This window comes from Erigeron canadensis, chromosome 8 (genome assembly GCF_010389155.1).
Source record: "Erigeron canadensis isolate Cc75 chromosome 8, C_canadensis_v1, whole genome shotgun sequence".
Classification (NCBI taxonomy): domain Eukaryota; kingdom Viridiplantae; phylum Streptophyta; class Magnoliopsida; order Asterales; family Asteraceae; genus Erigeron; species Erigeron canadensis.
In genome coordinates this window covers 10,012,703-10,028,748 of record NC_057768.1, presented here as the reverse complement: position 1 = coordinate 10,028,748, position 16,046 = coordinate 10,012,703, and the positions used below count along the sequence as shown (strand labels likewise).

The window sequence follows — 16,046 nt, the reverse complement described above, 5'->3', positions numbered from 1 at the left end:
TATTACCCAACAATATCTGGAGTATTCATCAACAACTACCAGGGTATATTTCTTACCAGCACGAGTCTGAACATTTACTGGACCAAAGAGGTCCATATGAAGCATGTGAGGAGGTTCAGATATGCTAAAATTCTGTTTTGTCTTGAAACTGGTGCGTTTCTGCTTCCCCATCTCACATCCTGGACATGGCCTTTCCTTTTTGAAGGAGACAGAAGGTATCCCATCTGCAAGTTGTTTTCTGGACAACTTATTGATATTTTTGAAATTTAAATGGGACAACCTTTTATGCCATAGCCAGTTTGTGTCTTCATCAGCCTTGGTATAGAAACACTGCTCTGAATGAGAGCTTTCCATATCCATTATGTACACATTCCCTTTTCTGGGAGCAATCAATACTACCTTCCAATCCTTATTAAATACGATGCCTTAAGAGATGTTGAATAACACCTGGTAGCCATCATCACACAACTGGCTCACACTTATGAGATTATACTTTAACCCATTTACATAAGCTACTCGTCTGAATTTGACTTGACCATTGTTCAAAACACCATATCCCTCATAGAAAATAGATTCTCTGAAGACACTTATGAGATCATCACTATCAGTTTCATCATAATCTGGAGAGATATTATTCATGACTCCAGAATCGATTAATTCAGACATCATCTTCTTCATAGAAAATAGATTCTTTGAAGACATTAATGCTACACATGGTGGTTCAGTATGACTAACCACAGGGGAACTACTGGAAGCATGATTAATAGCATCTTTTTCTGCCTCAATTCTCTGGGCTTGATTCTCTTCAGTGAATCTGAAGGCTCCATACAAAGATGACAGAGTATGGGAATGCAAGGTTTTACCTTGTCTCAAGACCACAATCATGTGAGACCATTTGAAGGAAGAATATCACAAAATTTTTCAAGAAATATGTCCTTGTCCTTCTCTACCCCAAGCCCTCTTAACTGGTTTATGATAGACATAAATCTGGTGTAGGTACCAGTTAATGATTCATTGGGTAGGGCAAAAAATGACTCGTACTTCTTATTTAAAGCCACTTTCCTGGTAACAATAGTATTATCACCACCTTCATACTGGTTCACTAGTTCATCCCACATGCTTTTGGCACTGGGATAAAGCACTAGTGTAGGAATTACAGCTTCAGGAACGGCCCCGAGGATCATGACTTTTAAAGTAGTGTCAATATTGAAAAGTCTCCTTTCCTCTTCGGACCAATGTTCCTCTCTCTTTTCCCTCCCAGATCTTGATCCAGTTGGATCAAGAAGTGGATTGAGAGGACTTCTAGGAATATAGGGTCCTTCATTTAAAATTTTAAGCATATTCCTCTCAATACCAGTAACATGTAGTAGCATCCTAGCCTTCCACGTCCCAAATTCATCACCATTCCCACTGAATTTGGGAACAGGAGTATTCGAGTAGTGCACATGCACATGTGGAGAAGCAGGAATAGGGGGTGGTGGGGGATTATTGTTAGCATGGTCATTGGTTTGTTCAAATTCATTTATGGGAGCAGGTTCAGCATTTAAAGGGTTTCCTTGTGTATTCTCTGGGTTGGCCATCGAGAGAATGCAGATCTAGGCAAGTATGGTAGCCTTCTGCTCTGATACCAATTGTGAAGTCCCTCACTCGATGGTTTAACCCACAAGTGTAGAATAACAAGTCAACTAATCACTGGAGATGACTAGTATTAAATATCAAGTAAGCACTAGATTGGACTAATATTACGATTAATATAAATGCAAGAATATATATAACGTAATACGTACTTAAGCAATATAAAGATAAATCAATAAGTAAATGGTGAGACACAATGTAATTTTCAAGTGTATTTTATTTATTGATGTTAAATAAAATACAAGGTTGTTGCGGAACAAGATATTACAAAGTAAGTATCTAAACAACCTATGAAATAAAAGTGATCTAATCTTTGCTAAATAAACTCTTTGATCGAAATACTTAAAGTTGTGAAGTATGACTGTTTAGATCGAGAGTATTTGAGCAAAGGCACCAAATTGCAAAAGTATGTAATTTGGACGAGGAAGTGACTTGGTATTTATAGGCAAAAATAATAAATATAATATTCTTTTTGCCGTACAAATATGGTTACATTCATTTAAGGAAATTACATTAATTCCTTAAAAGCATTGATTAAAGTACAAGAATAAAGTCACATGACAGTGACTTGTCTTCTAATTAACCAACCACCTTTACATGCGTGTAAGGCTTTTAACAAAAGACAAATGGATTGTCCGGTTAAAGGCATGTAAAGGCATAAAGTCAATTCCTCGTAATCAGTGTTCAGACTCGTAAGGTCTAGAACACTAACAAGGACTCCAGTCAGGAGATCTGGTAAGTCTTCCAGTGAGCTCTGCTATTTGTCAGACTTCTTTCTTCAGACTTCAGTCTTCGACTTCAGTGAGAATGTTCTTCAGTGGAAAGATCTTGACTGGAATGAAGTCCAGTGAACAAATCTGGTGGAATCCAGATTTCTATACAAGTAAGTTGTTCACTGGTCTTCACATAATTTCTGGACAAATCTTCAGAGGGCTCCAGTAGTTATGTCTGGAGCGAGTCCAGTAAATCTGGACCTAACAAACACTCCATATAAATCTTGCCAACTTCGTTACTTTCTACACCGGTCAACACAAGCATGGCCATACAAACACGCTCGCGTCGTGATACACTTGCAATTATGTTCTGGACCATAACTGTAATTGTATCACTTCACATGCATGTTAATTACCACATTTGTGTATCATATTCTTTCACCAATTCATTTACATAATCCTTATCATCTATACAACATCTCATCTTTGTTGTGGTCCCTGTCACTAATCTCGTGGGCTGGACATCATTTCACCTAATCCAACAAATTTCATTTCATTTCAACCACTTCACACATAAATTACAGCGCACATTTAGCAAATTCAGTTAGGGAAATAGCACATCACCTCGGGGACCGTCTATCGTAGCAATAGGATAATCTAGTGACGGAGAAGCGAGAAACGGAAGAATAAAGGCTAAAAACATATTAGCATATCATCAATCAATCAATCATCATATAGCCTTAATCCTACACTCTCACTCAACCCAACCTGTCCTAACAACATCTCATCTTAAGGCTAAATCTCAACTACTTAAGCCTAGCATGTCTGATCTTACGGTTTAAGTCCAAATCTTATGGTCTTATAGTCATTGGTTCACTTAAACTATTGCTCAGATACCAACTTGTAACACCTGTCGTTTAAAAATATGGATTTCCAGAAAGTTTTGCCTAACGGCGTTAAAAGAAAGCAGAATTAAACTTTAAAAGTCCAAACCAGCAAAAACCTGTTTAGTTAAATGGTGTTACTAGCCATATCATCAAAATAAGTTCAAAAGGAAACCCATCGGTTGCCCAACATTAAACAACCGACCACATTATCAATACAAGTCATTATTAACTAAACATAAAGCAAATGTCTAAAGCGAGCAGCCACTATGGGTAAACTATAGCCAACTTCAAGATTATTTACCCATGCCTCACATCTTCTAAACATCTACCTGCTCACTATTGTTGGACCTGAGGGCACAACACATTTTAAAAGAGCAAGTGTTAGCTAACGAATTAGCTAAGTAAGATAACAAATAGTTATAAAATGTTTGTCCATTTAAAACATTATAAAAAAGTATATTAAGTCGTTCAGGCACATATCATCAAACATATCATCTCACATACATATCATAGCATCAACATCTTTCATATTAGGATGAGTCATACTAAATGTGCCTAGTCATCTTTTACATCTCCACATATCACATCTAAATATCTTTATAGTTGTGACATAAGTCACGCATATCATATAACATATGCATCTTTATAAGTGTGACATAAGTCACACCCGACTGGATGGACAAACCTTATGGTTGTACATCATTGTCGTTAAGGAATGGCAAGCCAATCCTGGAGTAATCCGTATGTTCAAGACAAGTGGGGCGGGTCAGACATCCCGTATTACTCTTCACATCTTTGACCATGTTGCAAGGAGCCACCCAAGCAACCACATCTACGCACTTAGCTAGGCAAGGGCAAGTACGAGCTAAGCTTAACACTTTCATCTAAAATTACGAGCTCGATTTCACATCTCATATAGTTTAGGTGTTCATATTACCTAAACATTATCACATATACATCTTAACGTTTGGGCCCTTAAATTTGCACGTGTCATGGCAACTTAATAAGTCTAGTGAACTAGATGAACAAGCCATGTAGTCATGCACATTTTACATATCATCAACCTATAATACATTTTAGTTCATCTCAATATATTACATAGCATATCATTACATCGTATACATTGTTACATCCCGTACAAAATCATATATCATCGCATATTATATATCATTACAACATTGCATATCATTTATCATCTTAGATCGTACATCATTTTATATCATCTTTCGTATCATATTATATATATATCATTTCATATCATCTATCATCTCATGTCATATATCTTTGCAAATCATCAATTATCTCATATCATATATCTTTTCATATCATATCATCTATTAAGCATATATAGAATCTCATATCAGTACGTATCATTGGGGTAGCATTTCAGGCTTTCATATGCATCTACATAGCCCATATCACCTTCCGTATAATCCTGAATACCCATAAGCAAACAAGATACCATTTGGGAAATTATGATATGAAAACTATGTTTTTGTTGAACCCTCCGCATGTCAAAGTAGTATATCTTACCTCGTAGAAGCGTACGAAATGATAACGTAAGTTACCGAGCTTTGCAAGTATTCCCGACTACCTATAATCATTAAACGACATAACGAGCTAATAAGTACCCACTAACTTATGGTCATGACTCAATTCTAAATACCTATAAACATGACTCATGAGAATGCTTGATACATTCGAGGTTCGTTTAATACTTAAGGCTTACATAACTTGACGGAACTCGACCTTCACTCACTAAATGAACCTTTCTGGAAATTTGACATCACATCATCTTTTAAAAGCATTACCATTAGAAAGTAGACTCTCTCACAATTCCGTGGATAGCTTATTTATTAAAAACGGAGTTACGGTTCAAAAGTTATGGCCATTTGAAAATTCTGTCGTTATTGCGTCGCAACTACCAAATTGCGTAGCAACTAAATGTCACTGTTTTCTAGTTGCGGCGCAACTGGCCCCAATTCTACACAAAACTCATTGTTTAACCTCCAAAACTTAACCAAACACACCCCAAACGACCCCAAACCTTATGAACGACTTTTATACCTCATAATTCATCATTTTAAGACCATAATGATGCAATGAAATTATTGATTAATCGTTACTTGATTTGCATCACACAATTGAATGTTTTAGGTCAACGAATCAACCAAAACACCTTTTTAAGATATCAATTGTTTCTCTAATGACCTAGATCAGTTATGGATCGTATCATATGATTGAAATGATATAAAATCAATGTTATTATACCTTTACTGCCTCTAGATTACAAAAAGGATGCAAAAGGCTTGATCAACACACCCGAAAACGTGTGAAATCGCACAAGATATGATCAAGGAGAGGAGGGGCGGCCTAGGGCTTGAAGAATGTGTTTTGGAACTGATTAATGGCAAGGATTAGGGTTTAATTACCCCTAAACCTGATGTGCACACTTTTCTAAACTTACATTCAAGCCCTTTCACTTCACATCTTTACATCTAAGGCTTAAACAACCTAACAGGAATACTTCTCGACATATTAAACACATTTAATCACCTATGACATCTTAAACACATTAACATATACATCATTAAGGCATTGAAACCTCACACATATAACACATTAATCACGTATATGCATTAAATCTCCAAGAGACTTAACGGACACGTAGTGTCACTTAACGACTCAAGTCAACCGTTAAATAAAAAGTTTAGGATATTACAGTTTTGAATCGTTTAGTGTACTGTTTGATGAGCTATCATTCATACTAAATTATTAATATATATTTCTGCCTTTGCTTGTGCATGATGTGTCGTTTGGTACTTTGGTCTGTGATTACATTGACAAAATTTGATGTGCAGGTCAATAAGCTATAGTGTTTGACCCACCATCATTTGTTTCCATTCATTCATTCATGATTTCACGTCAATTTCTTATTTTGTTGCTGATCCAGTCAGCTTAAAATCAGATATTAAGGTTATGTTAATGTTTTATTGTGTATTGCATATTTCTGACAGGCCTTTATTGTATGAGATTATATGGCAGGACCCGAGGAACAGAACAACCGTTTCTCACAGGCCTTAAAAAGTGTCCTTGGAAAACTTTTAGCAGCGGCTACTGCCTACATTATATGGCAGGACCCGAGGAACAGAACAACCGGTTCTTTGCTAACACGAGAACAGTAGTACAAATTCAAGACTTAATTGCTTCGATTGTGAGATTAAATTTAGTGACATTGAAGTTCAAGAACATGATTCAATTGGGAAAGTTCATTGAAGATTGGAACCGAATTTCACTGTCTATGACTACACTTGCGGATAATTACACTAATGCATTTTTTCCTTGCTTCATATTAGTCCTAATATGTAGTGATCGATTGTTTTCTATTAAGATGGTAACACTATGATCACTTTCAATGCTTTTTTCTTTTTTTTTTTAATTTTTGATGATCCATCAAATATTGTTCCTGCAAATAAAGGAAAACAAGAAGCTTTCGTGGTCACATTTTTAAGATGTAAATGAACAAACAACTCATTTTTGATGATACACCAACAACACTGACAAACTCATTTTTGATGATACACCACCGACACTGACAAGCCTGGTTTTGATCCGTGCTTGAAGGGGTTTAATTAATTTATAATAATTTTTTATTATTTGTTTATTAACAAATTGTAGAGAAAAAATATCATTGGATGGTGATAATGAATATATATCAACGGATGATGATTGTGATGATCGTAACACGAAACATGCGGTCAATTTTGAGTTATTAAAAGTGTCGGCTGAGGATTTTAAACATCTAACCTCTGAAGAACAAAGGTATGCCAGTCACTCGGTCATTATTAATTATCCGTTGAGTTATTATTATTATTATTATTATTATTATTATTATTAGGGATAATTTCGTATATATCCAATTTTAACATCCTAATTACATATATACCTAATAAAAGTTCAAAACTTCATATTTATCCAACTTGAAATAATATTCTATCATATATATCCATTTTATTATAAAGTTAATTAGAACTAAATTTACATTAATAATTCCCTAATTGACCTTAAGAGTAAAAAGAAGTATAAAACTCCTAACCAACTACCAAGTACAACCATCTAGTTAAACGGTGGCTCAAACCAATGTCTCTTGAATCTAAAAGAACACAAACCACCACACACATGCTATCCTCGTACAACCATCTCAAACAGGCACTCCTCCCAAATCCCATTTAGATCATGATCACCTCCCACTAAAGCCAGAAGGCCAATTATAAATTACAGATGAAAATTTTACAAATGATTGAAATCATGTTACATAGGCTAATGATCTTTCTCTCGATGCAAAATTAAGAGACATGACAAATGTGAAAGGTCCGTATACCAAATCCATGCATTCACCAACAATCGAAACAAAATATCAAATATTGAAAATTACCAACAATGACAAAAGAGTGTGCGTGTGTGTGGTTAAGATTTTTTGATTAAATTTATTAAGCGAAGAATGAAGATGTAATGACAAAAAGGTAAGAAAAAGGAAAACCTTGTTAAAAAAGTTTGATGCATTCGATTGGAACTGTCATGAATAAATGAGATTATGAAATTGGGAGGATCTTAAATTTTTGTCGTCATCTCCAAGGGTATATTGGTGAAGGAATAATATAATTTATTTAAAAGTTTTAATCACAGTATAATTTTGTGACTATGAATAAATATGATAGAATATTTTTAAAATTGGGTAAATATGAAATTTTTTATTTTTACAGAATATATATATGTAATTAAAGTATTAAAGTTGGATATATATGAAATTCTCCTTTTTGGTAATGTTTAATTTATTTGAACGATTTAGAGATCAACAAATAATCCAACAATTATTATTATTGTTGTTGTTATTATCATGAAACAAATCATTCGGCTCGATTAACCGACTTACAAGTATTTGATTATTACAATGAAATATAGAGCAAGACGATCTATAAAGACAAACAATAATAATGGATAAAACCCTAATCGATATATACGATACAGAAATAAGAAAAAATATGTGTGTTTGTGTTAAATTGAATTAGTAAGTAACCCACAATGTCGTATTCCACGGGTTTTGGGTCCCAATACCGTTTTCGACGGTGTATGGGGGAGGTTGATATGTAGACAGCCTTACCCCTACCAAAGGTAGAGAGGCTGCTTCCAGTGTCTACCATAGGTAGAAAAGGACCTCCAGCCTTGCTGGGCATGAGGATCGAACCCATGACCTCTGTTTCCAGAGGCATGAACTCCAATCACTAATCCAACCCAGTTGGTTTGTGTTAAATTGAATTAGGAACCATAATTCAACTTATACAATCGAGACTTTCACCAGCTTTGCTACTGACATCCTTGCACTTCTAAATCATCCAACTTCAGTCCCTCAAGAAGCAAGATTTACATTCCTGGATAAAACCTTAACCCTGAAGTTAGTATAATGATACAAAAAACCCTAAGTTTATATTAATTTTAAGGGATAATGACATGTGAATGTAGTGAACTATGGCAAAATGTCTATGTTATGTATTGATCTAATCGGGAGTTTATGTTATGTAATGAACTTACCAAAATTGTCTAAGTGATAAATGTTATTTATTGTTTCCAACTCCTCCCGAGTATTTGAGAACTAGTATTTTCTTGTTTTCATTTTGTTATTTATTAATATCCCGAAAAGAGAAATGATGAATTCTGAGGTCAAGGGAATTTGAACTTTTCAGCTTTAGGCTTGTAATGCGTTCTTCTAAGTTTGTTGTTTTGTTGCTTTAACTAAAATCTAGCAATTAGTTATTCTTTCCCATTTCAATTATAAGGTATGCTTCAAGGAGCCATGTAAAAATACGTCCCTTAGTCTCTCATTGTATGTTTGTGTGGGTTGTATATATATGTACCCTTAGATTTGTGTGTGTTAATGTGTATATGTTTGAGAATATATGTAGTGATTGGTTTCAAGTTCTTGACCTTATAAGGGATCGTAATCTTCAAATGCGATTTTAATTTTTGAGATCTTTGATTTTTTGGTATATGATTGTGTTAGGGTTGATTGGAAAAATGGGGAGGTAGGTGGCGGCCAGAAGATATGAAGGTGTTTACAGTTTTTATATAATTACAGAACTTATATACATATATATTTCCATAACTTATATTTATTTATATATGTTAAGTAAATAAATTAATTATTAAGATTAAAAAATAAAAGGAAAAAAATTGATGACCGGCTCTAGCCTGTAACATGCATCCCTTAGACAGTTTTAGTAAGTTCATTACATAACATAGACTCCCAATTAGATCAATACATATCATAGATATTTTGTCATAGTTCACTACATTCACAGGACATTATCCCTAATTTTAACACCCTCCCTTAATATAAATAAACTTAGGTACTAAATCTGGAAAAAATAGCAATCATATTCATACACCATTTTATGTAGCATAGTTAACTAAAAATTTAATTTGAATACAAATTCAACTAGGAACAAGGGAACGTAGAGTAGCTATGCGACATTATAGGGGGGATTATATTGTAAATATAACGAACTACTAAATCCGTACAAAAACTACCCGAAATGTAAGCGCCATTCTGTTAACACCAAGCGGGTGGTGCTACACATTCGAGTTTATTCCGCTTCACATTTGAAAGAAAAATAGAAAAGAAATCATATATGGAAATCGGTGATACCAAGGAAATTATTGACAATTTTATGATGGAGAAAGCAGAACATACCCGAAAATTGTATACACGTATGAGATTATGGGAGTTGCCTGATCAGTATGTTGCAGAGCCCCTTGATGTTTCTTCTGGTTCTTGTTTGGCCGTTAATCGTGATGGATCCATGGCTCTCATTGGTTCGTTTTTCTTTACGTTCCTTTTACAATATTTTGTGATAGTGTACCTGAACGGCATTCTGTTACTTGAGATCGGCTTGATATGAAATATGTGATTGCTGTTAACATGGGCCATTTAAGAAAACCGAATGTTATGTAGATGGTTTGATTGTGTGTCAAGTCTCGGCTAATGACTCAACTTTTGTTTATGCAGATGAGGTTCCACATTGTACTACCGTTCGTGTTCCAAGGATTCAGACAATTTATGGTGTTGTCGGGATTGTAAAGCTTTTGGCAGGTGAGACGATGATTAGTGTTCTATTGTTTTGTAGCTATCACATTAAAGAAAAAAGATTAGTTTGTTTATACGAATAGGTGTTTTTAAATTTTGTAATATGTGCTTGTACAAGAACAAAGATATGAGCAATATTGCGCAAATAAATCATCCATCACACTAATATAGCTACATTATTAGTTGTAGCTATGAAGTTTTCAGTTATATTTTGCTTAATATGTTTTTATATGCTTTCAGGATCATACTTAGTAGTTATAACAGAACGTGAATGCGTTGGATCATTCTTAGGCCACCCCATATACAAAGTTTTGTCACTGAAAGTCTTTTCCTGTGACCGTTCAGCCAAAAATTCTTGGGATGATAAGGTAACATTAGTAACTATGACTCGTTTTCTGTTTGTGTGGCATTAGCATAAGAAATTGTGTAAAATTTATGGGTTTTTTTTTGGCAGAAAAAGATGGAGTCTGAGTTTTATAGTTTGTTAAAAGTTGCAGAAAAGACACCCGGATTATATTTTTCATACAATGTCAACATAACACTAAGGTCTATATCTTCTCTATATTTAAGATGCATCAATATCTTTTGTTTTCCGAATCAAACCTTTATGACATTTTTGCTTCTTGCAGTACGCAACGGCTGAATTACTTGGGTGAAGAATCTTCTCGACTTCCTCTCTGGAGGCAGGTAAAACTGCCTCATAATTAAAATTCTTCCTAGTATATAATATAATGTTGATCTTCAGAACATATTTTGCACATTCATACATTCAAATTCCTTTTTCTGATATTTTTTGCATCCATTCATTGAAAAAAGACTAGACTATACATTGATAAGAAATTTTGTTGTCACAGGCAGAACCGCGATTTCTATGGAATAATTTCATGTTGGAACCTCTCGTAGATAATAAGGTTTGTTTATCTATCTTCTTGAAATATGTTAAGCTCAATCATTTCACAACTTTTCATATTTCTGATTGCCCAACATATGATCACATTTGCAGAAGCTTGATCCTTACATTCTTCCAATTCTTCAAGGAAGTATCCTTTTTTGCATCACTCGCAATGGCTTCTCAACATAAAGAATTATTTCTCCTGTTTTCTTAACTTAGCAACAGGTTTTCAGAACTTTCAAGCCGCAATTGGGAAAGATATTATAGATGTCACTCTAATAGCAAGAAGATGTACTAGGAGGAACGGTATGATTTGTATAGCAACCCACACAGTATTCTGTTCTTTTAATCATATGCATCTACTTAGCTCAATTTATCAAAGTCAGTTCAAATAATATAAGCTATAGAAAATAACAGATGAAAAATCCTAAACCCAAACTAGAATAGCTGAGTTTTATGCAGTATAAAAGAAACCAAAAGACCTTTATTTAGTTTTTTGTATGTATATATGAGCAGGGACTCGGATGTGGAGAAGAGGGGCAGATGCAGATGGGTATGTAGCAAATTTTGTGGAAAGTGAACAAATTATACAGTTAAAAGGACATACGGCATCATTTGTACAGGTACAACTCCATATAACTCTGTATTGTTTATGCTTATTTGCAAAAATATAAGTTGGCTTGCTTCATCATGCATATTCTTTATTATTTTTATATTAAGTTAAGCTCTATACTGACTAGTTCTTGATATTTTGTTTTTAGGTCCGCGGGTCAATCCCTTTAATCTGGGATCAGATTGTTGATTTATCATATAAGCCCATGTTTGAGATCCTGAAATCTGAAAATGCAGTGAGTGTACAATTATTATAACTAATTGTTAACTGTTATTTCCCATGGACATTCTCCTAACCAGTTGATGCTTTTATACAATTATTACTGTAGCCTCGAGTTGCTGAACGCCACTTTTTGGATTTAAGAAAAAAGTATGGAAATATTTTAGCCATTGATCTTGTCAATACGGTAATTATAGTCTTCTCTCATGCCAAATCTCAGTAACAGAATGCTGTTGTTTAGAGTTGGAAATACAGGCTACCCGGGTAGTTTGGGTAATGGATCAAAACTGGTCATATTTGGTACGGATTAAAATGGGTCATGCTGATAGGTTCAGCTAATCATAATTTACGAAAATAATAAGAAACTATTTTATTGAATGAAAAGATTTAGCAGATTTAATCATTAAAAGTACACCTTGGGCAACTTTCTACCCACTGGACCCGTTAGAGATAAAAGATAGCGCAAATCGACCCATTCATAAGCAAATGGGCTGAAACTGACACTTCTGGTCTTGCAACATTCTGTTTGCTTTAATCACTGCTTGTTATCTATTATAGCGTGGTGATGAAGGACGTTTAAGTGAGAAGTTTGCTACCTCAGTGCAGAACATTCTTAACAATGATATGAGGTAGAGTATTGTCTAGTTTTCCGGGTTGCTCATAGACAAGCCATATATGCTAATTTGGATGAGTTTTGCAGATACTTTCACTTCGATTTCCACAAGATTTGTGGACATGTTCATTTCGAGCGGCTAAATATCCTGTACGATCAAATTGAAGATTTCTTAATTAAAAATAGGTGATAATTTGTCCTGAGATAATATCCCTATTGTAAACGTTTTTAAGATGTTATAGATTTAGCCAAGTTATCGAATTTATAATGTCTTATAATGTTTGTCGCGTTGATTCTGATAACTCATTAGTCAATGTTACTTCTCATTTTCAAATGGTAGGTACTATATGTTAAATGATAAGGGTGAAAAAGTTGAAACTCAAATTGGAATCGTGCGGACTAATTGTGTAGATTGTTTAGATCGTACAAATGTCACACAGGTATAATGCTTTGAAGTATTTGCATTCTTTCTTTTGAGTTTGTAATTGAATTAGTAAGTGGTTAAAGATTTTCAGGTTATAGAAGTAACCCGGAATCTTACTTGAGTATATAGTTTACAGATCCTAAAATATTGTCATTAAACTTCATTTTGTGTACAATTTACTCTTGTTTATATGTACAATTGGGTACTTTCTGCTAGTGTAGTTTGTGTAATGTGGTGCTTAAGTGCATAGCATACCTTCAACTCAAGTTATCTTGTCTCGGTGTAGAGCATGATTGGGAGAAAGATGTTGGAATTTCAACTTCAAAGGCTTGGTCTATTCGATGCAGATGAAAGCATTAGCACACATCCTAATTTTGATGACTGCTTCAAAATATGTATACAACCAACTTTTTATGGCTTTGTGTTCTTAGTTTTCATGTTAAGCTCACTGTCCAAACATTTGATGGCATATGTATCAACAGTATGGGCTGATCACGGGGATGATATAAGCATCCAGTACTCTGGCACACCTGCTCTGAAAGGAGATTTTGTCAGGTACAACTGCATACATTTTAACTGTAGATATTATAAATTCAGTACGCTTTTGAGAGACGATACGTTGTGTCTCCAAAATGACCTACTTTCAAGAGGTGGGTAGTATGGTTTACATAATCTTAACCTTTGCTCAGTGGTTTCGTTAAGAAAATTGTACTACAATTCTATAACTATAAAAATACTGCCATTGCCTATACTGATCACAGAAGTACCAAAAAGGCAATAACTCTGTAGAAGTTTAACTGAAATCATGAAAATGGTCTTTTGCTTTGATGTGTATTTAAATCTTCTTTGGGGTGGTTTTTCAGATTTGGTCGGAGAACTATCAGAGGAATTCTGAAAGACGGGTGGAATGCGCTACTGCGCTATTACCTAAATAATTTTGTTGATGGTACAAAACAGGTCAGCATGTTGCTCTTCATTTCTAATTTTCTACCAATCTTTTTTAGTTGCATTATTCTTTTATTAACTTTGTATGTTTATAAATTTATGTAGGATTCAATTGATTTAGTGCATGGGCATTACATTGTTTCTTTTAATCGAGACATGGCTCCTAATCTGAAGAAAGGAGGGATAGAGGCCATTGCAGTGAGTATAGTTTGATGAAATGCCATTTATTAGTATAAATTCTTGGTTTTACCAAACGTATTCATCGTGGTGAACATTCTATGACATTATAAACGTGATGGGGATCTTTTTCTCATTCTTGTGACATTCTAAGTTGAAGGTTTTCACTTACATTACTGGCCGTGTTTTGCAGCCCTTTCCTGTTGTCTTAGGATTGATCTTGATGGGGATCTTTTTCTCATTGTTGTCGCTTCTGCGAGGTGAGTTGGTGCCCACCAACTTTTACATTATACCAAATTTTGAGCACAGACCCATGACTCCTATCAGTGTTGCCATCATACTTGCCTGAATTTCCATATATAATAAACATGTTATATAATCGACATTCTCTCTCCGACAGTATAGGAAGTCTGGTAAGTTTGGTTGTTATATTAGCAGTACTTACTGGTTTTTACCATAATGCAGAAAGAAAAAGAAGAAAAAGTCATAATGTTCAACACTTCAGCATAGTTTATGAAACTCACTTATTCTTACAAACTAAATATTCCTTTTGTCATTTGCGTAAGAACAACAATCATTCCAATTTCCAGAGATAAACTATTTACTCAAGTGTGGATACTAAATAGGGATCCAGCGCATTTCTGGGTTGAAATGGGTCATATATTTATGCAGTGTTCAAAATCATTATCAACAATTTCAATCACCATTACAAATACAATATTATTACATTTTACTATTCTGAATCCTTGAAAAGAAACAATTAAGGAAGTTGTATACATTACATGTAACTATAACCTTTTTCAGCCTGTTCAAGCCACTTGGCACCTACCCTTTGAAAAGGAACAATTAAGGAGGTTGCACACATTACATTTAACCCTTTTGGGATATGACACAACCCAATTCGACACATTACCACATTACTCATTGATTCCTTATCTTTTGCAGTTCGGAATGATTATTGGCAATTGCCACTTTCTCTTTTTTGGGCAACTTCAAGTATATTGACAATACAATATGTCAGAGCAAATTGCCGGGCTTTCTGCAACAGACCCCAGCTGCACAAACCTACAAGATGATTTGTTTCGGAAGCTTTGGCCATTCCCGGCCAATCTAGCCATTTTGTTGATCCTAATAATATACGTTGTGTAACTATATTTCTTTTTGGGGTTAATTGGAATATAAGTGTGCCGTTTGTGTTATGTAGTTTAATGGTAACATAGTTTTTCTGTCTTTCACTCTACTTGGTAACATGGTCGTAAGCAATTTGCTTTTGCATGATAGGATAGTATCTTAGATAATGATGTCTTCTAAAAGTAGCCAAGACTCGCAAATGACTAATAAGTAATAACAGTAATGAAATTAGTAGCATAGACCCGTGCAATATGGCAGAATCGACCACGGACCACTTCATGATCGAAAAATGAAGGATTGTTTTCCTGACTTACAGGGTTATATTCATAAATTTATGTTTTCTATGAACTATAATGTGTTTGATTCATCAAACGTATTAAATGTTTTGGGGAATAAACAGGTTTAATTAAAAAGACTGAGTATTTTGAAGTTAAGTTGTTGGAATTAGAAGTTACAGAGTAATTTGAAGATGATGAATTCACAAATGAAATCATTAACTCATAAGAGTGTTCTTTAGCATAAAGGAATCACAATCGCAATCTTTCCTGGAACAAAACCATACTATCTCCCTAACTAATTTCATCATGAAATTATATTTAGTAATTATTGGTCAAAACAATGACATGCCAAAGCTGGACGGAAGGCTAAAAAAAACC

The 16,046-nt window shown here is 34.4% G+C and overlaps 1 protein-coding gene and 1 long non-coding RNA gene across 3 annotated transcripts; one reads left to right on the top strand and one right to left on the bottom strand.

The window, feature by feature from the left end:
- The first annotated feature begins 9,877 nt into the window (after nt 1-9,877).
- On the top strand, nt 9,878-15,494 carry LOC122579519 (phosphoinositide phosphatase SAC6-like). The gene is made up of 20 exons (XM_043751702.1): nt 9,878-10,105; nt 10,299-10,382; nt 10,617-10,744; nt 10,831-10,922; nt 11,006-11,063; nt 11,231-11,287; nt 11,383-11,416; nt 11,494-11,574; nt 11,785-11,891; nt 12,030-12,116; nt 12,210-12,287; nt 12,659-12,729; nt 12,801-12,899; nt 13,054-13,153; nt 13,424-13,532; nt 13,620-13,692; nt 14,001-14,094; nt 14,188-14,280; nt 14,453-14,519; nt 15,205-15,494. The coding sequence occupies exons 1-20, from the start codon at nt 9,922-9,924 to the stop codon at nt 15,333-15,335; spliced, it is 1,827 nt and encodes a 608-aa protein (XP_043607637.1). The 5' UTR covers nt 9,878-9,921; the 3' UTR covers nt 15,336-15,494.
- LOC122579520 lies at nt 12,496-14,598 on the bottom strand. Of its 2 annotated transcripts, none has more exons than XR_006320659.1 (3): nt 14,432-14,598; nt 13,393-13,672; nt 12,496-12,861 (listed from the first exon to the last, which is right to left on the bottom strand). It is a non-coding gene; the product is annotated as an uncharacterized LOC122579520 (long non-coding RNA). The 2 variants fall into 2 exon arrangements; XR_006320658.1 differs by having other exon boundaries at nt 13,393-13,667.
- Nucleotides 15,495-16,046: the final 552 nt, after the last annotated feature.

Excerpts from the sequence above, each read along its gene's own strand:
- LOC122579519 (XM_043751702.1), top strand. The coding sequence starts at position 9,922 with ATGGAAATCGGTGATACCAAGGAAATTATTGACAATTTTATGATGGAG. Across the intron at positions 10,106-10,298 it reads TGGATCCATGGCTCTCATTG|ATGAGGTTCCACATTGTACT; the intron begins GTTCGTTTTTCT and ends TTGTTTATGCAG. Across the intron at positions 12,288-12,658 it reads CCATTGATCTTGTCAATACG|CGTGGTGATGAAGGACGTTT; the intron begins GTAATTATAGTC and ends TATCTATTATAG.